At 40.8% G+C, this 25,488-nt stretch overlaps 1 protein-coding gene across 2 annotated transcripts in view; it reads right to left on the bottom strand.

Moving 5' to 3' along the window:
* Positions 1-2,644: 2,644 nt before the first annotated feature.
* CAPZA1 (capping protein (actin filament) muscle Z-line, alpha 1) overlaps positions 2,645-25,488 on the bottom strand; it is a 30,201-nt gene continuing 7,357 nt past the window's right edge. For both annotated transcript variants that reach the window (XM_015411067.1, XM_015411068.1), the window contains exons 2-10: positions 20,360-20,423; positions 19,373-19,424; positions 18,380-18,443; positions 17,519-17,725; positions 15,158-15,237; positions 14,563-14,641; positions 8,471-8,542; positions 6,078-6,140; positions 2,645-3,693 (exon numbers count right to left, since the gene is read on the bottom strand). In XM_015411067.1, the coding sequence (XP_015266553.1) occupies positions 3,553-3,693; positions 6,078-6,140; positions 8,471-8,542; positions 14,563-14,641; positions 15,158-15,237; positions 17,519-17,725; positions 18,380-18,443; positions 19,373-19,424; positions 20,360-20,423 (822 nt within the window). In that variant the 3' untranslated portion in view covers positions 2,645-3,552. The remainder of the gene's footprint in view (positions 3,694-6,077; positions 6,141-8,470; positions 8,543-14,562; positions 14,642-15,157; positions 15,238-17,518; positions 17,726-18,379; positions 18,444-19,372; positions 19,425-20,359; positions 20,424-25,488) is intronic.

Raw genomic sequence — 25,488 nt, 5'->3', positions numbered from 1 at the left:
ACCTTCTCAGTCTTACTGGACTGTATACCCTCTCTGACATACAGAGCCACCCCACCTCCAACCCTTCCCCTGCATCCCACTGATTTTGCTCATCCCACCAAGTTTCTGAAATAACCACAATGTCTACTCCCCCCCCCCAAAAAAAACACCAAACATTCCAACGCCCTGATTTTACCTCGGACACGTCTAGCATTTGTATATACATTTCCTAGGCATGTTAGGCCCACAGCCTTCCTCCTGCTGCTTTGAGACCTTGCCAGGCAGTCCATATTATTTGCCACAGTCTCAGTGAACAATTCTAATCCATTTCCCTGTAGAAAACTAACAGCTGCAAGTGCTCTCTCCAAGATGAGTGCCAAGGGGATCTGTCATCAAATTCCTATGGAAAAATACAAACATGAGAAAACATATTTGTTTCACTCAAGCCAATAGGCTAAGTATCTTCTTAAAAGTTTGCTTTGACAGAGAAATTAAAACCTGGCGAGATTATATGTAAAGAATAAGGCCAGCAGAGATGTATTACCTGTATGAAAGTGCTGTTGAACTTATACTATATATTCAATGTGAGTGGAAAACCACCCAGAAATTTCAAATAGTAATTTCAGAGGGGAGAATATCTCAGAAATGAGGCTCAGTTAAAAGAACATGGAAAGTATAATTAAAGTTACTTTAAAAAGCTAGGAGAGGAATAAATAAAATGGGAGGAGGAAAGGAGGGAAAGCTGAAGACATGGGGTGGGGGAGTGGGGAGTGGGTGGGAGAGAAAGAAGCAGGAAAAGGGAAGAAACTACGGAGTGCTTTCAGGAAAGGGAAATAATGTAGGAGAAAATGAGATCTCCCTAGAAAATAATTGCAGGTCCAGTGCTTGTAAGATAAAAGTTAGCCAAGAATGTGAGCCATACCAGGTGGGACTGCTATCTATTGTTGGAATATTATTTTTGAATATCTTTAAGTATAGGAAATGTAATTGATCTGGATCATCATCTCTAAAGATCCTCCTTGCCTGTAACCTGCTTACTTTTGGTAAACCATTTTAATAGGCTCAAATAATTCCTTTATACCTATGCAAGACCAATGGATATTCTTTTAAGTTTGTTAAAAGTATAAATAAAAATATAAAATGGAGGCAAGATCCTTGTGATGTGCAGCCTCTAGTAACATCCTCCAGGCATCACAGCCAATGGCTACCTACAGGGGGAGACTGTGGAAGCCTGGGGAGAGTGAGGAGGTAAAGTTAATCATTGCCTCAGATAGGGCTTGGAAGCAGGGGCAAAGCGAAAATTACCAGAACTGCTAGGCTTTGCCAGGTGAAGAAAGAGCTCAGGAACCTATAGTTTAGATACTTAGGACTCAGGGGCCTGTGAAGAGGCAGAAATAGAGCAGGTCTCCTGTGTTACCTTAGGGAAATAATGGAATAGTGACCGAGGAAAATATACCAAGAGACAAGCTAACATTGTTTCAAGATGCTGAGATTCTTGGCTTTGGGGAGAAGTTCCAAATAAAATCCTTTTCTTTCACACACATGAACAGCCTGTCATTTTAGTACAGCTGGGGGTATATAAAATTGTAACCCATCTAATGTAGAGCTTATGCTCTCTCTTGCTGTACATAGCAATACCTTGTTTGTTACATTCCTTCAGATACCCACCAAACCACTAAGCCCTTCTAAAGAAGAGACAATAAACCTGTTTTCTTTTGTTATGGAATTAAGGTGTTGGGTTGAATCATTTTGGAAGAAGAGGGATGGGAGCAGTGAAATCACCTCAGATTCCTATTCTACCTTTCAAGGCTTCTCCAGTGACAGTATCATGTAATTCGGTAGTTTATTCATTAAAACTGCCTCACTGACCAGTCCTAACCCATGCGATAACCACTTCTACTGAAAGATGTGAACTTAATATGTGGGGAGCTGAGTAAGTACCTTGCCTTGACAGTTCTCTAGGAGGATTTTACTTGTGTACTCTACCCAAAATGAAGCAAACCCCTCCCCCCACTGTTGAGGTGTACCTTTTGCCAGAAGATGAATGACTTGATACAGGAGCACTACCTAGCTGCCTTGGGCCTCTTAAGTGCATGGTTATATCTGAATCAGGCCTCACCAGAGTCATCTGGAACACCATGAGGATTTATATTGGGAAAGCATTATTAGCCATAAATGTTTCAGGGTGGGGTAGCTAATTTTGCAGTCACCACATTATCTAGGAATGTGAACATCTCAAGCACATTCTCAAAAACAACAGAAGTATATCTCCAAAGTGAGTGCATGTAAGTCTGAAGTGATGAACACTGTAAAAAAAAAAACACTTTGTCACCTGTGTATTATGTGGAGTGAAGTGACGGTAAATTGATTTACCAAAAAAATAGATATTGGGGACACAGTGGGAAACTCAGTGAAAAGGTCCTCTAATTGTCATTAGCCTTGACAGTGGAGAACCTCCATGTTCAGTGGCAGAAACCTCAAGATTATTAGATGCTAGAAACAAAAACAACAGGAAGGGCTATCTGACTAGCTATAAACAGAATTTGGCCCAGCTCGGCAAGGTTTCACTTATGGTAGGATCCAAGAGATAACCTCACCAAACAGTCACTGAAAAGCAGTGCTCATCTCGAGTACATCAGAAGGAAATAGCTACACCAGAATATGGTTTGGTGCAAATCTTTTATTGACCATTTGTACATGTCCATTCATACGTCTCTGGTATAAATGCCATCAACTTGCCACAAAGCATTAAAGCAGAGTAAGCCCAACTTTCCATAAACAAGTTCTGTAATTTCTTCTCAGTCTAAACAAGATGTCTTGACAGCAATCAGACATTATTTTTTAAAAAGAAAAATGGGGGACCCATTCTGTAAAAATGCAGATGTCTATATTAAATTGTACTTCCAGGGAAAAAAAAGACAAAAATTCACTTGAAGAAAATGTGCCTCAAGAGTCTTTGGATAAAAAACAAAAACAAAAAACTCCTCCCACATATAACCCATTCCAGACAATCTGGCCTTTTTGGGACTTCTGGGGAGAATCTTGTAAACACCTTGCAAACATTAAAAGCTAAGCCTAGAGAATATTGCTAGGTGGAAATTGGCAGTCATGGGGACAAGGTAGGACAAGGTGTATCTGGTGCAGTGTGATACCTTAAAGCTGCCAGCAGTCCTGTTGAACTGAATGCAGCACTTGGAGTGCTAGTAAGAGTTCTGGAACAGTATCCCCAACAATTACCAGCTTGCATTTCTAAGAAGGGCTCTTCCAGCTAAGAAGCTTTCCAATCAGCACAAGAACAGAGTGATATCACTGGTCTCAAAGTGGCTGAATGAAGAAATCCTAGGAAATCCATGGATACTTCTGCACAAGAAACTTACATGGCAGAGACAAAACAATACACAGACAATGCGATGTTTGCAGCAGTCCTTCATGAGACTAGAAAACCTGTTAGCTCTGAAAGCCCTAGACAGATGCCAACATGTCAGAGAAACCTCCTACTTGACATAGGAACACATTTTGTGTTTTGCTTTGTTTTTGCATGCTAACATTTCCTACACCACTTCTGCTCTGGCCTTAGGCGTTCTGCATTTCTTTGCCAATCTTGTAGCTGAGGATTTTGTTCCAGTCAATCTTGGTACGGGTGACAGGCAGTTGGCGGCGTAAGGCTTTGAACGTTGTGTCTGACATAGTCTGGTAATTTTCACTGATTGCTGTCTGCAAACAAGAAGGTTTGAGATTAAACTTCTTAAAAAATACATCATTTAAATAAGCGTTGGTTAAGCTATTATCAAAGCCTGAAAGATGTATGGCCTTCTTGAATCCCCACAAAGCATGCTTATGGATAGGAGGTCACCCATGAAATCAGTTATACATTGCAGAAAGAGAAGTGGAACTCCTTTCTGGAGATCATATAGTAAAAGAAGAGACAAGGAACCCGACCAGTTGGCAGATCAATATACTTATATCCAAATCTTCCACAATCACATTGGAAAAGGCATGGATCAGAATTTAAAGAGAAAAGGGGCATGGATGACTGAAGCTAAATACTCCCAAAGTTTCTCTCTCCTCTTCTTGTTTCTCCAGGCATTTCCCCACTCACTGGGCTCTGGTCTAGTACTAGAACCTAGCTTGGATAAAGGGGAGTTTGGAGAATAGATTGAGGGAAAGTTAAGCTGCAGGCTCCTTAAATAAGACCCTCCATTTTCTATATGACCACAGAAGATCCATATTTAATGCATCTGTAACTATCTAGTTCGGCTCAAATACAAGCAGGACTGCAAGGCACCAACCCAGATAGGACATTAAGATTTTATTCTGTATTGAGGGCAAGCTCTGGTGTTATTATGAGAAGTATGTATCTTACTTTTCCCTCAAAACAGCTGTAATGCATCTCTTTACTCTCCTATCCATGGAACTATGTGCCAGTGTAGCAGCTTTCATCATTAAGCATCACAATTTACACATGCCTTGATCACTGAATTAATTATGGTTTCATGGTTATAAGGACAAGGGGGGGGGGGCTTAACCCAAAAGAATGATTTAAGAACCTAGGTTAAATGAATCCAAATGGAAGGGCCCAGTATTCAAATCAGAATATAAGACATAAATATATATAATATACAAAAAATACATGTATTTATTACAAAATGATTTCAAATACAGTGGAGTGGGATGTATAACTTAAAACATCTTCATCATGTTACATGTTAAGTTGCTGTTCAGCCAGTCTGTAAGTTTGAACCTTCCCAACCATTCCACTGTATTTGAAAAAGTGCACTTTGCACACGAGAGCTCATACCTTGAATAAACCTTTGTTGGTCTTAAAGGTGCCACTGGACTCTAAATTTGTTCAAGGAAGAGATGTAATTAAGAGGCCTCATCTGAAATCACCTTCTGCCCTAGTCAGGTACACGTATCTTGAGTGGTAATTCAATTGTGTACCTTCCTATTCTGGTCCAAAGAAAATCACTTTCAAGTGCAGTATGGAGCCAATGTAACATAGTAGTGTATAGTGCCATGTAATTGTTTTTAAATCATTGTGATTTGTTTTTGTAGATTTGATATTTATGTTTTATATTCAATTATTTGAATACTGGGCCCTTCAGTTTGGATTCATTGAACCTTCTAGGTTCTTTGTTTCATGGTAAAACCAATGTGTTAAAAAAATGGCCCTGCTGTATTGTAAGACATAAGAACCAGATCTAGATCATTGCTCCTACCAGCTAACAAGGGACAGAGCACTCATTAATCCACTTTCTGGGGCCAAGTTCAGTATTAGATTTGTGTACCCGGGGGGGGGGGAGAACGACAAGGATGAAGGGAAGAACAAACAACAGACCACATTGCTTTGGAGTAGAAAAAACCACAGCTTTTATTGAGTACAATCATAAGAGTACCAGTGCAACATAGGGCATGGATCCAGCATTGAGTGACCTACCTGTCAACCAATGAACACCCCTCCCCCAGCTTGCCTGCTGGGGAAGCAACCACAAGATGGCAAGTCCAGGAGTCTCACATGGGTGTCAGCCACTGCGTGGTTTCCTTGCCACCTGAGGGTTAGAGCTGAATGCCAGCCCCTGAGCTAGGCATAATGTGGACAGCCCCACCCTCAAGAGCCCTTACAGGGGTCCCCAGACCCAGGGAGGCAGGCATGTATACTCAGCCTCCCTAAAACTGGATCCAGGCAAATGCTGAAACCACCTGACAAAGCTGTGACAAACATTCACCAGAAACATTCATATCAAACCCTGAGCCAAATACTGAAACACAAGAACCAAGGGAGGGTGGGCAGGGATGGAAGAGCTGACTGTGTGGCCAAGCCCAGGCTGCAGCTCTCTAAATATTGGACGGGTGGACCAGACTGAAAACTCAGGCTTCCAGGTCCATGCCTTGAAGCTCCACCCCTCCCTCAGAGAGCTCAGTGCCTGATTGGCTGCTGCACCACACAGGTAGAGGGGAAATTCTTCCCCTTTGCTTGCTCCATAACCCCACCAATGCAGAAGCATCCCTGGGTAAACTGGAGGGGGGGGATAGTTTATAGATATATATTTTTATCCATTAAAATGAATACCAAAAAAAGTTTAAAAACAGTGCTTTACCTGATACTCATTTTCTGCATGTTCAATAATTTTAATAAAATCCTTGGCTGTCTGAACATCATTCTAAAAAAGTAAGAATTAACATTTGGTCTTATCATCATGTAATGAAGCTTCTAAATGAATCTGTTCACAAAGTTCAACAGTTTAGAAAATGAAAGATTACTGCCCTCTACAGGAAAACGCAATACAGATGCAACATGTAACCCACACATGCTGTAGTCCTTCCTCTTCTTTATAATCAGGTCTAGAATGAATTATGCAAACTGAACAAATGTTAATTTGTTAGCAGATAATGCTGGTTGCATAACTTTCTATTGTATTCATTTTGTGATATAATATACTAAGAATACATATGATTCTTCAGATACGGCAAATCATGATTTGCTGCTATGTGCACCAGACTGCTAGATTCTCAGGATCATGAACTCTTTCTCTTCTTCTATGGCTTCTAATTTTGTGGTAAACTTTACCTTGGATTATGTTCTACCCTACAAAAAAAGGACTAAACTGTGGTTTTGAATCCTGGTTTTCAGGGGAAGAGTCCAAACCTCAGTCTGTGGTTCATATGTATCAGCAAACCATAGTTTGCCACATAAATCTTTAATTAGATCCCTATTTGCAAGGGGAGGGATTATAAAGAATGTGAGTCTGAGGACTGCTCAGGCTCATTCCAATAATGCTATAACTATAGCTTGGTTTAGAGTAAATGCAGGGATGCAAGTTAGAAGACAGATACCTTTTCAACCCTGAACTTTCAGACAGAATGCTTCATAGTCCAGACTGTTTCTGACTACAAATCTTCAGCAGCAATTGCCTGGAAATTTTCAAGTTCTATTTGAGCACTAGGGACTTGAAAAAAATAAAACTTAAGCATCTCAAAACTAATCTACCAAGTTTTCTACTGGAAATCAGAATCTGAAAATTAGTATGCTTGCTGAGGAATAATTGGGACTGACGTTAGCTCTTCTTAACTCAGCAATAAGATGCAGAGGGTTTTCTCTAGAGGACAGAGACGGTAGCCTTCACCTGCAGCATGCCTTCCTAAACAGCTCTCTATACAAGCCATTCATGGTACTCGTTTTCTACCACAGCAAGGTACTTGCTGCCCTCAGCAACCATCTTACTAAAAAATAAAATAAAGCAGAAATCCAGTGACACCTTAAAGACTGACTACCTTTATTCCAGCAGGAGCTTTTGTGAACCAGAGGTCCCTTCTTCAGGTGTTATGAAGAGAAAATCTTTTTTCAGCTTTTTGTAAGTAAAATTACAGAAGGGGGAAGGAAGAAGTTAGGCCAGAGAGGAGCTTGGTATGAATCATACATCTTCAGGTGTGAATATCTGTGCAAGGGACAGAATTGATTTGGTTGTTAATGGATGATAAGAAAGGTCAGGTTCCAGACTGTCGTGAGGTACAGATAAAGAATGAAGCAGAATAAACAACTAATTGTCTGACACATAAAAAAATTAACTGACATAAGTGAGGAGTTATAGTATGATACAACATATCAAGCTTCTGTAAAGTAGGTCCTGTAGAGCTATCAGAAATTATAGTATGGAAATCCAACTCTCTAAGCCTTCATGAGAATGTTTAAATTGATGAGTTATAATTCAGCACTTTTGTATTTTGTGGGCAGTAAGTGAGATTAATGAGCAGTAAGCTTAAAACAGATAAAAGGAAGTACTTCTTCACCCAAAGAGTAATTAACATGTGGAATTCACTGGTGCAGGAAGTGCTGGTAGTTACAAGCACAGACCGCTTCAAGAGGGGGTTGGATAAGCATATGGAGCAGGTATAGAGGGAACACTATATATGGGCAATGAAGCTCTGTATTCTTGATGCTTGGGGGGGCAACAGTGGGAGGGCTTCTGGAGTTCTGGCCCCTCTGGTGGACCTCCTGATGGCACCTGGGTTTTGGCCACTCTGTGACACAGAGTGTTGGACTAGATGGGCCATTGGCCTGATCCAACATGGCTTCTCTTATGTTCTTTTTGTATATTCTGTGATTTTTTTTCTTTTTTTGTACAACAGTGACTTTCAGATCTGCAACAGTATGGGCTTGGGTTTCCTTGCAACAACTTTAACTGGTTCTTCTTAACATTGTATTATACTAGAACCCTCTACTGACATCAGTTAATTTTCTTATGCTTCAGATGGCTTCTTCCTTGATTTACTATTGTTTATCCTATATCTGTACTCTATGCTTGGTTGGAACCTCTGACCTCTCTCATCTTCCATGTTGGAATAAATGTTATTAGTCTTCAGGGTGCCACTGGATTGTTTTATTTTGCTACAATAAACACAGTTAACCCTCAGTAAAAGCCTCCCTAAATGGAACCAGGTCTGAAAGCAGAATTACATGCAGCAAAAGAAACAGATTAAATGTTCCACTCACCGAAACAGCTACAGAATCCTGTATGTCTTTGTGACTAACCAACTGCACATTACCATCTTCATAATAATGTACCTAAATTAAAGCAAGACCCATACAGATTTGAGTGCTATCACAGTAGCATTTAGAGGTCCCAATTCTATTAACAACTGTATAAAAACAAAGGACCTAGGAAAGTCTCCTCCCACCCAAACTGTACTTTGGCTGTCATTCATAGCAATATAACGGCAGAAGAAGAGCTGGATTTATACCCCGCCCTTCACCTGAAGTCTCATAGCAGCTTACAATCACCTTCCTTTCCTCTCCCTACAACAACAGACACCCTGTGAGGTAGGTGAGGCTGAGTGCTCTGACAGAACAGCTCTAAGAGAGCTGTGACTGACCCTAGGTCACCCAGCTGGCTGCATATGGAGAAGTGAGGAATCAAACCCAGATCTCCCACATTAGAGTCCACCGCTCTTAACCACTACACCAAATTGGCTCTCTAAGCCAGATGAATTTTCTATAGGATCTTTGTTCTTTCTTTAACCAGGCCAGGTATCATGCTAGACTTACAGCAGTGAAAAAGGCTTCATGGCACAGTAAGCCAAAACTTGTTCACATCATATGGGAGAAAAGCAGAAGCCAAATCACCAGGACGAGAAGGTTGGTCCTATCAGGCTTCCTACTGGCACAAGGAGGACCAATATCACCTGATCCCTTTCCTTACTGCAAGGAAGGATCCCTTTCTTCTTTTGTGACCCTTTGTCCATATGGGTCCCATAATATCCAACATGTCCTTTCGGGGGTTAAAAAAGGATCTTTTTCTCTTGCAAGGGATTCTTTGGTTTAAAACAGTAATTGTATGCTAAAGAATCATCTTAGAATGGCTTCTTTGCACAAATCAAAGGCTTTGCCTACAGCAGAGCTGAAGATAACTTTTTAAAAGATCAGATTAAACAAAAAACAAAAACCCTCCTAAAGTTCCACTATATAATTTAAACTATTAATGATCAGATTCCTCCAACTCCGTCCTAATTTGGATTCATTTTCTTCTTTAAGTCCAGGGTTTCACTGCATTTATCTTTCTTAGAATTTAATGAAAAGCTGAGTAGCCAAACAAAAGAGTAAAGTTTTACTAGAGCTCACAAAGACTATAAAAATTGGGATGGGTGGGGTCTCATGGATGTGAACTTCTGCAACCCCAGTATACACTTATATTACAGCACATAAACAAAAAATGGAAATGTATTCAAAACTACCCCTATGTTTGGCAAAATACTAACAAAAACACAATTTTAAGCACACAAAAAAGCTAACTTTTTATACTACAAACACATTGGTTGTTTTGGGGATAGTACAAGTATATACCCAAGTGAGTGTTTTGCTCAAAAAACTTCCCACAGTGAGTGTTTGCCGACACTGGGGGAAGAAAATGATGCAAAAAGCCCCAGATGCAAACCCCTTCCCCCTAAAAGCTGCTTAATGGAATCCCACAGAGCTAATTTAAATTTGAAGAGGATGCTGAGACAGATAGCTAGGGGATGGAGATTGATTTGTGAAATTCAATGAGTGTGGATTTCTACAAATCATCCCTGATTTAAGTTTTGCTAAAAATGTTAATCTTAAACTGAGCTTCATCATATTATGGGTATAATTTTGGCAGGATTCATAATGTGGATTTGACGGAAGATTTCCAGGTATACACCACTCCTTGCAGAAACACTAAAATTACTCTTTGTCATCTATGCTTATACTAAGTGAAAACGATTGTAACTCTACTATCTTGTCCATGTGCACGGATGCAGTAAAACATTTTTTCAAATCCATTTTTTAAAAAACAAAATGAAGTTTTCTGTATTTGCCATATATTCCATTGCTCCATATAATTTGTATATTTAAATGCTACCTGTTGCTGCAGTTCTTTCACTATTGTCTGTGTGGTTGACAATGTATTATGAAATTTTCCTTTTCATTTACACATTGTTGGAACAAAACAAATGACAACATGAGTCTGTTATTGTCAGTTATAATGCTCATTTTTACACACTGCAGATATTTATTTATACTTTTAAAACTTTGGACAAACCATGGGAGGTGGCACCCAGCACAGCTCTCTTTAAATCTAGACCAGCACCATGAGTTTTCTTCAAGGGGAAGCCTCATAAAATCTACCAAGGGAAATATTCCCTGATATTGTATCAAAGGCAAATTCTTCCCAACCTCCTATCATAGAAATTTCATACCAGGTAAGTTAGAGGTCTCTCTTGTGGATCACTGCCTTGATATGGCGAGGGGGCTTGCATGGTTTGATTAGGCTGTGGGCTATGCCATGGATGACCACCCAGGACGGACAGGCCACAGCAGAGAACTCAGACAAAATGTGATCCACTGGAGAAGGAAATGGCAACCCACTCCAGTATCTTTGCCAAGGAAACCCCATGGACAGTAACAAAAGGCCAAAATATATGATGCTGGAAGATGAGCCCCTCAGGTCAGAAGGTGTCAAAATATGCTATTGGGGAAGAGCAGAGGGCAAGTACAAATAACCCCAGAAAGAGTGAAGCGGCTGGGCCAAAGCCAAAAGAATGCTCATTTGTGGATGTGTCTGATGGTGAAAGGAAAGGCTAATGCTGCAAAGAACAATACTGCATAGGAATGTAAGATCTATGAACCAAGGTAAGCTTGATGTGGTCAAAAATGGAATGGCAAGACTGAACATCAACATCTAGGGAATTAGTGAACTAAAGTGGACGGGAATGGGCGAAATTAACTCAGAAGACCATTATATCTACTACAGTGGCCAAGAATTCTGTAAAAAAAAAAAAATGGTGTGGCCTTAGTCTATGCCCCAACCACTGATGCAGAAGAGGCTGAAGTGGACCGGTTCTATGAAGACCTACAGCACCTCCTAGAACTAACACGAAAAAAAGATGTCCTCATCATCATAGGGGACTGGAATGCTAAAGTAGGAAGTCAAAAGGTAACCGGGATAACAGACAAGTTTGGCCTTGGAGAACAAAATGAATCTGGGCAAAGGCGAACAGAGCTTTGTCAAGAGAACATGGTTGTCATAGCAAACACCCTCTTCCAACAACCTAAGAGGTGAGACTACACATGGACATCACCAGATGGGCAACAAATCAGATTGATTATGTCATTTGCAGTCAAAGATGGAGAAGCTCAATACAGTCAGTAAAAACAAGACCTAGAGCTGACTGTGACTCAGATCATGAGCTACTCATTGCAAAATTCAGGCTTAAACTGAAGAAAGTTGGGGAAATCACTAGGCCATTCAGGTTTGACCTACCTCACATCCCTTAGGAATATACATTGGAGGTGAAGAATAGGTTTAAGGGACTAGACTTGATAGACAGAGTGCCTGAAGAACTATGGATGGAGGTTCATGACATTGTACAGGAGGCAGCAATCAGCACTATCCCGAAGAAATAGAAATGCAAGAAAGCAAAGTGGCTGTCTGATGAGGCTTTACAAATAGCAGAGGAAAGAAGGAAAGTGAATGGCAAAGGTGAAAACAGCAAGGAGAGAAAAGGAGGCTTTCCTGAGTGAACAATACAAAGTAATAGAGGAAAACAATAGAATGGGAAGGACTAGAGATCTCTTCAAGAAAACTGGAGAAATCAAGAGAACGTTCCGTGCAAAGCTGGCCATGATAAAGGACAAAAACAGTAGGGACCTAACAGAAGCAGAAGAGATTAGGAAGAGATGGCAAGAATACACAGAACTATACAAGAAGAATCTCAATGTCCTTGATAACCACGACGGTGTGATCACTGACCTTGAGCCAGACATCCTAGAGTGCAAAGTCAAATGGGCCTTAGAAAGCATTACTAACAACAAAGCTAGTGGAGGTGATGGTATTCCAGCTGAGCTATTCAAAGTCTTAAAAGATGATGCTATTAAAGTGCTGCACTCAATATGCCAGCAAATTTGGAAAACGCAACAGTGGCCGCAGGACTGGAAAAGGTCAGTTTACATTCCAATCCCAAAGAAGGGCAATGCCAAGGAATGTTCAAACTGTCGCACAATTGTACTCATTTCACACGGTAGCAAGGTCATGCTCAAGATCCTACAAGCTGGGCTTCAGCAGTATGTGGATAGAGAACTGACAGACGTACAAGCTTGGTTTCGCAGTTTTAAAGAGATTGGAGTACCAGACCACTTCACATGTCTCTTGAGAAACATGTATAAGGGTCAAGAAGCGACAGTTAGAACCAGATATGGAACAACTGACTGGTTTAGCATAGGAAAAGGAGTACGACAAGGATGTATATTGTCACCTTGCTTATTTTTAAAGAGATTGGAGTACCAGACCACTTCACATGTCTCTTGAGAAACATGTATAAGGGTCAAGAAGCGACAGTTAGAACCAGATATGGAACAACTGACTGGTTTAGCATAGGAAAAGGAGTACGACAAGGATGTATATTGTCACCTTGCTTATCTAATTTATATGCGGAGTGCATCATACGAAATGCTGGATGAATCACAAGCCGGAATTAAATTTGCTAGGAAAAACATCAACAACCTCAGATATGCAGATGATACCACTCTAATGGCAGAAAGTGAAGAGGACCTAAAGAGCCTCTTGCTCATGATGAAACAGGAGAGTGCAAAAGTTGGCTTGAAACTCAACATAAAAAAAATGAAGATCATGGCACCTGGCCCCATCACTCCTTGGCAAATAGAAGGGGAAGTCATGGAAGCAGTTACAGATGTCACGTTCCTGGGATCCAGGATCACTGCCGACGGTGACTGCAGCCATGAAATTAAAAGACGCCTACTCCTTAGGAGGAAAGCGATGGCAAACCTAGACAGAATAATAAAAAGTAGAGACATCACCCTGCCAACAAAAGTCCGTATGGTCAAAGCAATGGTAATCCCAGTAGTAATGTATGGCTGCAAGAGTTGGACTATAATGAAGGCCAAGTGTTGAAGAATAGATGCTTTCGACTTACGGTGCTGGAGAAGACTCTTGAGAGCAATGTTCCCTCTAAGCTGTGGAGCCTTGTGAGCAAAAATTCTACTCTGTGAGCTACTGGCATTAAAGTTGTGAGTGAGCGATGTGGCTGCTGCATCGATTAGTTTGCTCTGGAGCCCTCCTTCCTGAGCTAAGACAGAAATGTGTGAGCTGAAGGCTAAAAAAACTGTGAGCTAGCTCATACTAACTCATCTTAGGGGGAACACTGCTTGAGAGTCCCTTGGACTGCAAGGAGATCGAATCAGTCAATCCTAAAAGAAATCAACCCTGACTGTTCCCTGGAAGGCTAGATACTGAAGCTGAAGTTCAAATACTTTGGCCACCAAATGAGAAGGGAGCTCTCACTGGAGAAGGCCCTGATGCTGGGAAAGACTGAAGGAGAAAGAAGAAGGGGACGGCAAAGGATGAGATGGTTAGACAGTGTTATTGATGCAACAAACATGAAATTAAGTAAACTCCGGAGCACGATGGAAGACAGGAGGGCCTGGTGTGATGTGGTCCATGGGGTAGTGAAGAGTGAGACTCGACTGTGCAACTGAACAACAACAACTACAAGTTACAGGTAGATTAATGTAATCATCCATCTTTAATGAAGAACACAGATGTAGTGTCCTAACTAGGGAAAATAATGCTTTTTGTCTTTAGTGTGCACTCGTTTCTCTGTAAGGCCCAGATATAGCCTTCAGGTCAGCTTCAGGGGGACGGTGCTCTTCCACAGTTCCTGTGACCAGCTTTGGGCCTCTCTTACTTCAGGTCTAGGACAGGATTTGGTTCTCCCTCTACTGCAATGAGTGGCTCCACTGAAACTGTCCCTCTTTCATTCAGTAATACCTTTGGGCCAGCCTTGCCCCCCGAGATAGAGCCTTTCCTGCACCACTCTCCTTCCTCTGCCGTTTACCTGCTGTTCCCCAGCCCTGCCTATTTCTTGCCTTCCTAGTATTGCTCATGAGCATGTTTATGAGGAGGTTTTCCTCCTGTTCCTCAACAACCATGGCAAACCTGTCCTGGCCACTTCCCACTTCCACAACATCACTGGTGTTTCTCATGGTGCCTTTTCTCCCTGCCTTACTCTTAAGAGTATGGTATGACATGTCAGCAGCACAGCATAACTGACCTGGATCTTGAGTACAGCAACCACCTGAGCCGTAGGTGGTGTGATGGTAAACTTCCACTCTGACCTCCAGCGCCCATTCCTACATAAATGAGAGCAGATGCTGACCATGAACAAAACAACTTCTCAGAGGGGAAAAACTACAAGACACAATTTCATATCCCTAGAAGGTCATGCATAAATGCAGACTCAATAAGAACCTCTTCCCCAAATAGCTCTATTTAAACATGACGACTTGAAGCTTTTGCCTCTGCAGCCAAATTCCATTGCAATTAATTTAGATGGCGACACAGATGGAGATCAACAGCTTCACAGCTGAAGCTCACCTTCTTTACAAAAGAAGGTGGGGGTAGGGCAGAGAAGTGTTTCCAGTTCCTGAGCCTATTAAGCAACATAGGAGAAAGGAGAATGGGAGTGTGCTCCTCATGCATTACTTAATGACTTATTTGTGATGATTTATTCTTACTCTAAGATTTTCAGAGCAAGTTGCTAACTAAGTGGAGACAGATATATTTTAGATCTGTGGGGAAAGAAGCCAGGATGGAGGACAGATTTGTGCTGAACACAATTTGCAGAAAAGTATTTTAGAAATGCTTACCAGAAGTTTTTGGGCTGAAACTGATGACTCTCAATGCAAGCAATGACCGTTGGCTGCCCATCTATAGTCTTTCCATAAACCTGTTGCCAAAAAGAAAGCTTACATAAGACACACTGGAAGCCAAACCTGGTTGTCCTTTAAATGTTACAACAGCTCACCTGAGGATTCCTCCCACTTTATTGCTTTAATGTTCACAGGCTTGCCAACCTGCGGACAGGTCTAAATGCTTGGGCTCTTACCACCCATGACAGCCACAGGACAACTGTATGACAAGGACTCAGTGGTCTAGCTAACTTGAAAAAACACCAGACTAAGATTTCATAGCCTGTCTTCTGGGGGATTGGTGCAACTAGAGATGTGTGACAGAAAAGTTTTCAGTGATGGGTTTTTTTTGGTGGATAATTTTCCATTTCTAAAGATACATTGTTGTTGCATATAATGAACAACAATGAATGAATTCCACTGCTATTACAACATTAGGTAATTTGGCAGTTTCAAAGCTGTAATTAATGATTTTTTCAGCTGAATATGCCCAGGAAATATGTATGTACACTTATGTTTTATTGATCTATAAACTGGGGTAGAGAGATAAAACCACACATATAATAATCCAAATTAAATAATCAAGTTATAAATGCACCTGATTGCTTGTGAAAGTCAAATCAAAATCAAATGCATATTTTACTGTACCCTAATTTAATAAGTATACTAATAAGTATATATTAGGGAGTAAATTAGGCAGTAAAATATTAAATAAGGCAATTAACCTCTGAATACCAGCTCCAGGAAGCCACATCAGTGGCATCCCTGATTGTTTCTGCAGGTCAAATCAAAATCAAATGCATGTTTTACTGTACCCTAATTTAATAAGTATATTATAGTAAGTATATTAAATTAGGCAGTAAACCTCTGAATACAAGCTGGAAGAAGCCACATTAGGGGAAGGCCTTGATCTCCATGTCCTGTTGTTGGACATCCAGAAGAACTGGTTGGCCACTGTACAAGACAGGATGCTGGACTAGACAGACCACTGGTCTGATCAAGCAGGGTTCTTCTTATGTTCTTTTGGTATGCCAACATGAGTGTCCCAACAGTTTTCAGCATCTTTAGTTTCTTTCTTAAATGTAAATAATGTAAGGGAAGCACATACTATATTCCTTTTATGTTTTTGCAAGTCACCATAAAAATAACTTCCATATAAAGCTTTGAATGTAATCGAACGTTTAAAAGAAAACAGAAGTCTAGTGGCACCTTTATTCCAGGGTGAATTTTTGTTAGTGCTCACTTTTTCAGATGTTATGAAGAGGGAACTCATTTTGCACATGTTTATAACAAATTATGGGGGCAGAAGGAAGGAGATGGGGCAGTGAAAGGAACCTGTCATACAGTATGCAGGTATAATTTTCTGTATAAGGGACGGGAACAGGTCAGGTGAGGTTACACATAATAGATGATGAGGTCAAAAGTTACAGCCTCGCTTTCATGCAGTGCAAATGAACAAAAGTGTAATTAAGAGTTTCCAAAACAAGTCTCTCTGCCCCACCTCCCCACTGTAATTTTCGTTATAAACTTGTACAAGATAACCTCTCTCTAATTTGCATCTGAAGAGGCAATATCATGAAAGTTCATGCTTGAATAAATGTTGTCAGTCTTTAACATGTCACTAGATTCTATGTTATTTTGGAAATATAAACCACCTGGTTTTCTATCTCCTCTAAATCAAATATTTCAGTACTTGTTGCTACTAGGACATGGTATAAGACACTTTAAAAATGTGTCTCCTAAATAGAAAAAATTTAAAAATGCTAAATTATATCACTCACTCTCTATTTAGAGCATCAGATCACTTCCCAGAATATTTTCCTATTCTAATCCTCCCCTCAGATCCTATATTACTGGTTGCAGCTTACATGTGTTGCATGCATACTTCCCCACTATGCTCCCTTATTGCCTGCACAACCAGATAAGTTTCTTCCATTACACTGAACTCGTAAAGTAAGTTTATGTCATTTCTCCCAGATAATTTTTGCAATCAAGAAATCAGGAGATGGGAAGGTCAGCCATGAAGGAGCTAGAAAAGTTGGACAATGAAGAAAGCTGAAGAACAAATTTAGAGTCCAGTGGCACTTTTAAGACCAACAAAGGTTTATTCAAGGTATAAGCTTTTGTGTGCATGCACACTTTTTCAAATACATTGGAATAGCAGGTAAGGTTCAAACAACTTATAAATACTGAGACACTTATATATTAATGTCATATTCTAACACAGAAGAAACAAGGTATTAACATTTGCAGAGTTAAATTACCGTTGTTCTGTATGTTAATCAATGTGTCACCATTAAAAGAGGTTGGATACTTAACCGTACAAAAGCCATGCGGGTAGTGATCCTTCACATAGGCTCTTAATGCGTTGTCACAAGCATCCCTCCAAGACTTGAGTGCTGCATCTGTGTCTTCTGGCTGGCAATCACTGGCTTCTTTCCGTAAATGATCAAACTTAAAGGAAAGCTTGTTCCTTGGGTCTAAAAATCTGCCATTACCCTGATCACCATGTTCTGTAATTAATACCTTAAAAAAGAAAAGAAAAAATCAGCCTATAATAAAACAGTAATTTAATCACATCTTTCTGCACCAGATTTCCTAAGCTAATGTTTCATGAAAGTTAGGTATTGAGAATTCCATAATTTCTTCCAGGACAGAAATTCCTGTGACACTGCAGTACTAACAGCTTGCCCAAAAGGTAAAAAACCTTCACCCTTATGCAGGTGTCTGCTAAACTATCATAAAGATACCACCCCAACTTATCAACATATTAATTCTACTTTCAAGTAGTGAAACTTGTGGAGAAGAAAATATTTAGTCAGAGGCCAATATACTCAACCCTGGGATTATTATGACATGGCTTGAAAAAAAATGTGTGTGTGTATGTACTCTTTTTGGAAAACACACAGAGACATGCTCAGAATTATGGATTGCACAAATCCTTCTCTTTGTACATACAGTTCAGTGCAGATGTAGTCAATACCCTTTAAGAATCCCAACAAGCCATTTTCTAAGCACAGTGTTCAAAGAAAAAAAGTAAGGTAAGTAGTGGTCAAGTTTGCATTCAGCTGCATCTTTCTACCCAGACTTCTGTAGAAAGGAATCTAAATATCTCGTTACTTACAAAGTACAATATGTGATCACCTGATTTTGGGGTGGGAGAGAGATGATTTCATTTACCTGGTCATCGTACCCTTCTATCTTCACAGGAGTGAACTGATCCATGTTATACTGAGCAAATGCACTGTCAGAAACAGAACATGAATGAGTTAACAGAGTCACTGCAGAATCACAATAATTGTCTTCAAATATATGAACTATCCCCCCCTCGAGTTTTATAGTGCAAAAAACTGCTAATGATCAAATCACATAGCTGCAGCCAACACAGATGTTAGAATGCAGCACCATCAGTAACCTCAGGGAATGAACAAAACAGGTAGACAGGACAGTTTAAGTGTAGTTATTTAAAGGGTTCAGGTTATGGATTAAATGTATACAAAATTATTAGCTTAGCTTTTCAATGTTCATAACCAGACAGTGCTACTATGGTCAACCAAAATGGAGCTTTTCATTTCAATCCATTTTGGCCAGAATGTAAAGACCTACTTTATATACATCTGGTAGGGTTTTAAAAGTTATTTTGTTGAATAGTAGACCCTGATGGCACACCACAGTTTGCTTTGGCTTTCAAAAGCCGTTTGCTTGCAGCAGAGAGTGGCTGTTTGAGAAATGCAAACCTAAAATGCCTTTAGGCACACAGAACTAGTTGTGTGCAACTTTGTAGCCTATCTCTAATGTCTTTTTAACGAAGCACAAACTGCATTCCCAGTTATTCTATACATGTAAAGCAAGAAACATACCTAGTGCCCCATCCCTATACATTAATACAGTAAAACCGACACTAATGCGACTTTGGGCTCCTGAGTCCATGCCACCAGGAGAACTGGCTAGAGGACCAAAGAAGACAAAATGACCCGGAGCTCTCACAACCTTATTGTTAAGAGTAACTCCTACCAGGAAAAGATAAGACATACTGAGCTTATAGTAGTTCTACAGATAATTATGCCACTTAAAATAGAGTTGTAAGTGCATGACATTACTAAGACTGCAGCACCCAGAGTTCTTTATATCATGCTTTGTTTCTTTTAAAAGAAAAAGAACAGCGGTACTTACTGGGCTGCCCCTTCCCTAAGAAGATTGTCATTGTTAAGCAGCAACCGAACATCTAGGAAAATAAATATCCATATAAACAACTGATATTTCAGCTGACTTTGAATTGCATGGAGGAAAAAAAGAAATTACTGATTTCTAAAGTACAAATAACTGATGTGCAAAGCAATAAGAAGCTATGGGTTTTCTGTCCGATAAAGACTCCAGATCTTATTGTTAAGTACAAGAAAGCTGGAATACTGAAAGCATACAGAGGAGTACGGTAAGCTTTGCCTGTTAAGATTCTGCATTTTCATGAATCACTGTAGAGGGCTCTGATAAATCCCAAAAGATACTAAAAAGGGAGATGGCAAAACCAGGGTGCATCTTAGACAAATGAACAAATATACTTTTCTTGTATAGGCTATTAAAGATTAACAGAGTAATTCCCAACATTCATCTGTTTTAGCTACACAAAAGAGTATGCTCAGGTGCAAGCAAACATTCATAGTTCTACCATCCTTCTCACAGACACAGGAGCAAGAAGCAAATCAAAGCCTTCATTTCTCTGCCAGAAAAATAAAAGTGGCCCAACTTCACATAGTTATTTATTTCATTCGATTTCTTGACTGCCCTTCCCCGCTTAATAATTTATAATTTTAGTTGTTAGAGGTGCAGGAATGATAATTCTCCAAAAGAACCAAGCTATTTATTTACTTATTTTATTTCCTGCCTTTCTCCCCAGTGGGAGGCCCAAAGCAGTGTTCTCTTTTCCTTCACTTTATTTGTGAGGCAGGTTAGGAAGTGTGTGTGACTGCTCTAAAGTCACCATGGAAGAACAGAGATTTGAACCAGAATCTCACATGGAGTATTCCAGCACTCTAATCACTACACTAACTTAGGGAAATTTAAGCCTTATATAGTACACTATTGTCTTCTAACTGGATGCTACAAACTGTGCCCATGGCAAAATGCAAAACTTGCATGAATACTTTTGTTCTCTTAACTTACCATTAAACACTTCATTGAATTCCCCAGGTGGTGCATGAGTGATGAATTTTGCAGCTATACGCACCTGCACGTAAAGGAGGAGTCATTAGTGGAGTCATCTTATTCAGATATATCAAACCTATGACCATAGAGCACACATGTGGCAACAAATGCAGCTACAGCAGTCATAGCTCATCAAGTCAGTCATATCTTGCCCAGACCCGGATAGCCTAGGCAAGCCTGATCTCGTCAGATCTCTGAAGCTAAGCAGGGCCATCCCTGGCAAGTACTTGGATGGAAGACCTCCAAGGAATACCAGAGCCGGGACACAAAGGCAGGCAGCAAGCCATCTCTCTGAACGTCTTTGCCTCCCAACCCTATTAGGGGTAACCAGAAGTCAGCCATGACTTCCAGGCATGCACACACCCATGTACATACACATTCACACAGCCAAAAAAAAAAAAGTCAGTCATGTCTCATCAAGTCAACAGAGGAAATGAGTGCTTTGGTGGCTGCATCAAAAGTCCCTGGTGGTTTTATCTAAGAAATCCTGAAATAACATGTATTCATTAACTAACAGCATCATGCATCATTAGTAGATTCAGTCAAGTCAGAGATGGCCAACTTTTCTAAATTAGGTGCCTTGGTATTTAACTGTAGTATGTGTGACATGATTGACAGGTGCAATTATTTCAAACCACTTCAGCACTATGACAAGATAAGATGTCAATGCTCCCTCATTTACAAAACTGTCATTGGTAAAGAAGTCATTGGCAAAAGGCTGGTCATCCCAGTATTAAACACTTGCATGCGATGTAATTCATCATAATGTTGTACTCTCTTCTTATATTCATATACCTGTTTTAACAATTTAAGCTCTACATCTATTGTGTATTGTGATCTCATGACCCATATTTTACATCTAGAGCAGGAGTGTCAAATATACGGCCTGGGAGCCAAAACTTGCCCATTCAGGGCTCTTATCCAACCCACAGACATCTGGTATGAGGGAGGGAAGACAGGAGGCTGTGGGGGGGGGGGGGTTTCCCTCACAGCTCAGCGAGGATTTGAGTTGCCACTACATGGGAGGGCTGAGCCAAGCAGCCAGTGCTGTCACCACCACACGGCGACAAGAGCAGAGGTTTGTTGATGAAGGGATGGGGTCAGCAGGGAAGAGAGGAGGAGGAAGGCCAGCGTGTGTATTGGGAGGCAACTGGGCTGTCTTGTGCATGCCGCTCTGAGGGGAAAGATATGCTGGCCTCAGAAGCAAGTGGAGGAGCAAAGGGGAAAAGGGGTGCCACTATTGCCACATGTCTGAACAGCCAAAGGGCCAGGGGGCAGGGTGAGTCTGGGGGGGGGGGTGATCCCCTTCTCCCCCCCCCACCTGTTTGTAGCCCATGAAGGAAAAGGGGTTGCGGGAGGACAAAAAACACCCCTTGGGTGTTTCAGAAACAGCCTCTCCATCAGGCCTTCCCCTCAGCCCTACAGCTTCTATGGGAAATGCAGAAGAAATGAGAACTGACATTGAGGGGATCTGGGAGAGCCAGGTTCAGAGCCCTGCTCCTCCTGAGCCAGGACCCTTGTCATCTGGGTCACTTGGGGCTGGTTGCTCAGCCTGGCCCACCTCACAGGGTTGGTGGTGGGGATGGGGCAGTGGAGGGGGAAGTCAGGTGTGCCTCCTTGAGATCTGCAGAGGTAGGACAGGGAAGAGAGGAAACAAAGAGTGAGAAACAGAGGGTGCATTCAGACGGGGCATTTACAACGGTATAGTTTCCCCCCCCCCCCCCCGTCTGATCGCTCTCCACCGTTGTAGAGCCACTTCCATTCGGAAGCCCGAGGCTTCCCATTTTCACCTGCCATTTTTTTTTTAGGTCGATATGCGCTTGGGCGAAGCTTCGCCCCGGCCTTTGTTTAAAAAACAGAAAGAAAAGGTCCTTAGTTTAACGTTTTAGAGGAGTCCGGGACCTCAGGGAGGCCAGTTTGCTCTTTAAACTTTAAAGGTAAGTCCTCTCTTCAGGGCATGCTTTTCTGGACAGGGTGTTTTGCGCATGCGTGAAGATCGCCATTCTGTGGATGGCTGCCTATGCGCATGCACAAACTGAGTTTTAAAAAAACCGCCGACACCCGCTGTGTGTGTACGGGCATACAGCGATGGGCTCCGCGGACAGGAGGTAAGTGTGATCGCGTTTCAGCCGGCATAAACTGCAACGGTTCCAACCGGTACAGTTTATGCCGGCTGAAATGCCCCGTCTGAACGCACCCAGACTGTAGTAGTGCTTGGCTGCAGAGGCTGGGCATATGGGGGTGTGTGCTGAAAAACGACCTTATTTACTTGCAGGAAAGATGGCTCATCTTGTAAAAGTGCGCTCTCTCTCTCTCTCATAACTAATTGTATGGAAATGTAGGATAGCGCCTCCTTTTATGGTATATCCTTTGGAAAAAACTTGCATATGATTAAATACATTCATTGAGGCTTTTGTGGGTTCCCCAGCAAATCAATTGCTTTCACTCCTAGGAATTGCTTTTGTTTGTATTTTGAGTAAGAAGTAATATCATTAATTGGGTTTGCCTGTGTCATATATGAAGTTTATATCTGCAGTGCATTACATTTTATGGCACACATGGTAGCCTGGCCCAACAAAGTAACATTTATGTCAGATCCGGCCCTTGTAACAAATGAGTTCAACACCTCTGACTTAGAGTCCTACTTTTCACAGCAAATGAAGACTTGAAGGCTACTTGGAAACTTGACATCAGTTTTCCAGGATCAGGCATTCAGAAACTGAACAAGATATTTGCAAGTAGCAGTACTTTTTACTCTCCGTATTGAACAGTCTGATAGACTTTTGGTAACAGTGATGTAATAATGCCTTCTTGCTGCCTTCCAGTGGAGAATATATGTAGTCATTTAGATCAGGCTGTTCCAAAGGCTAACAACTAGGTTAAAAAACAAAACAGGGATTCAGATCCTCATTTTCTGTTCAGCTGCTGGGCTTGATATTAGTCAACTAACTTGTCTAATATTTTTAACTGACCAACTGTTTGGCCACAGTCAAATATCAAATATAATCTGAAGCCAAAAATCCCATTAAATAGGTAGAAGCTGAACATCTGCATTAGAGCATTGTTTTATTTTCACAAAGGCAGGTGAAAGCTGCTTGCCCCCAAGACCTGCAGCAGTCAAAGGCAAACTTAAAAGTACAGCAAAGCCTCTCCAGCAGGTAGGGTTGCCAACAACCTGGAGAAAATTGCCCTGCCCTTTAACAGAGATTTAATGTATGGAAATAGGGAGATGAAGCTCAAATCAAAGATTTCATCCCTGCTCACCCTGAACTGTAAATAAAATTCTGCCATCAATGTCTGGCTTTGTGCTGGGAGTTTTCCAAATCACAGACTATTCATAATGCAAAAAAAGAGAAAATATTCCTAGAAGTTTGTATTTCTACTGCATTCACTGAATAATTCTCCAAAACTAGGCATATTGTATATATGTTACTTTGACTGCACAAATGTTTTTCTTGTTTCCTCCCCATTGACCTGTACAAGAAAAACATGAAACAGATTTGGAAACACACAACTCTATCAACACAGGAACAGTAGACATTAATTTCTATTCAAGCTGCCTTTAGTCTCTCTGATGATGGCAGAATTTGCCTGCAGCTGGTTTGGCCTTCACTACTAAACCTCATGGTTTATCATAATCAATGCTGTCCTAGTCTCCATTCTTGAGCTACTGTTCTTTCATAATTTTCACCTGAGGAAAGAAGTGAGGACAATTCCACACATGCTTTGGAATCAGCTCTGGAATGTATCAATTCATGAACTTGATGGAGCTGTTCTGTGGCACATTTTCTCCTCATCTCTCTGGAAGTGGATAGTTTACTGGAAACTTTACAGAAGTCCAATAATTAATTTCCATAAAGTGGTAAGGGAATTAAAATACATAGAACAGCAATTGCTAAGAAGATCTGGAAAAAACAGGTCAGATTCCCAAGACACTACTTGAACTGCCAAAAGCTGGTCAAAAAAGAAAAGGATTTTGACAGAAATGGAACAACTTTGTTTAAAACCACCTTACAACAATTTTTGACTTCATTATATCCAGATAACCAAGGCACTAGAGGGCCACGAAGATGAGGAAGGTTATATATAGAGCAGCTTCCCAAGGGGCATTCATTCAACAAATATAATACACTCAAGTGTACACTGTATGAAGTATTTTTGCCAATATTCATATAAACCCACATCAGAGGAAAAAAGTACAATGACTTTTGGTCACACTGGACTGCATTTAAATGCTAGCTTTCCTAAATGTGCGTGTTAAGTGCTGTCAGGTCACTTCCAACTTATGGCTTCCCTATGAATTAATGTCCTCCAAAATATCCTATTGTTAACAGCCTTGCTCAGGTCTTGCAAACTGGAGGCTTTGGCTTCCTTGACTGAGTAAATCCATCTCATGTTGGACCTTCCTCTTTTCCTGCTGCCTTCAACGTTCCCTAGCATCATTGTTTTTTCCAGTGACTCTTGTCTTCTCATAATGTGAGACTCAGTTTAGTCATTCTAACTTCAAGGGAGAGTTCAGGCTTGATTTGATCTAGAATCCACTTATATTACAAGCATCATGACCCTATCTTATGCACCAGATGACCATAAAGCTGACTGCATACACACACTGCAAGTATTGGCTAAGTAACATACTGTACCATCCTCACATCATCATCCTCCCCTCCATTTTCCTTCTTTAAAAATCTCATACATATACATATGACCTGAGTACTCTGCAGGATATATCATCAAGTTTTCACTGCCTTACAACTCTATGAAATAGAAGGGAACAAAACACTTTTACTGTCAGTCAGGAAGGAATTGCTACATTTTCAGGCTCTAACATGTCTGTGTATATGGGAAAGAAGGAACAATAGAATATAATTTCCCACCATGACAAAGCTGCCTCCAACTCTGATTTAAAAATGGGGGGGGGGGGATGAGAGACTAGTCTGAGACACAGATTACTAAATTAAAGGTAGTAAAAATACTTCTACCCCATATTCTCTCCACAGGCTTTACAGAGCACTTCCTTAGATGGCTGAAAGCTTCTTTCAAACTATAGCATGTGCTTTTATTAGAAAGTGCAACTGTAAGCAATAGAC

This window comes from Gekko japonicus, unplaced genomic scaffold, assembly GCF_001447785.1.
Source record: "Gekko japonicus isolate JY-2015 unplaced genomic scaffold, Gekko_japonicus_V1.1 scaffold610, whole genome shotgun sequence".
Lineage (NCBI taxonomy): Eukaryota > Metazoa > Chordata > Lepidosauria > Squamata > Gekkonidae > Gekko > Gekko japonicus.
The sequence above is the reverse complement of the archived record's forward strand: the minus strand, read 5'-3'. Positions and strand labels throughout refer to the sequence as shown.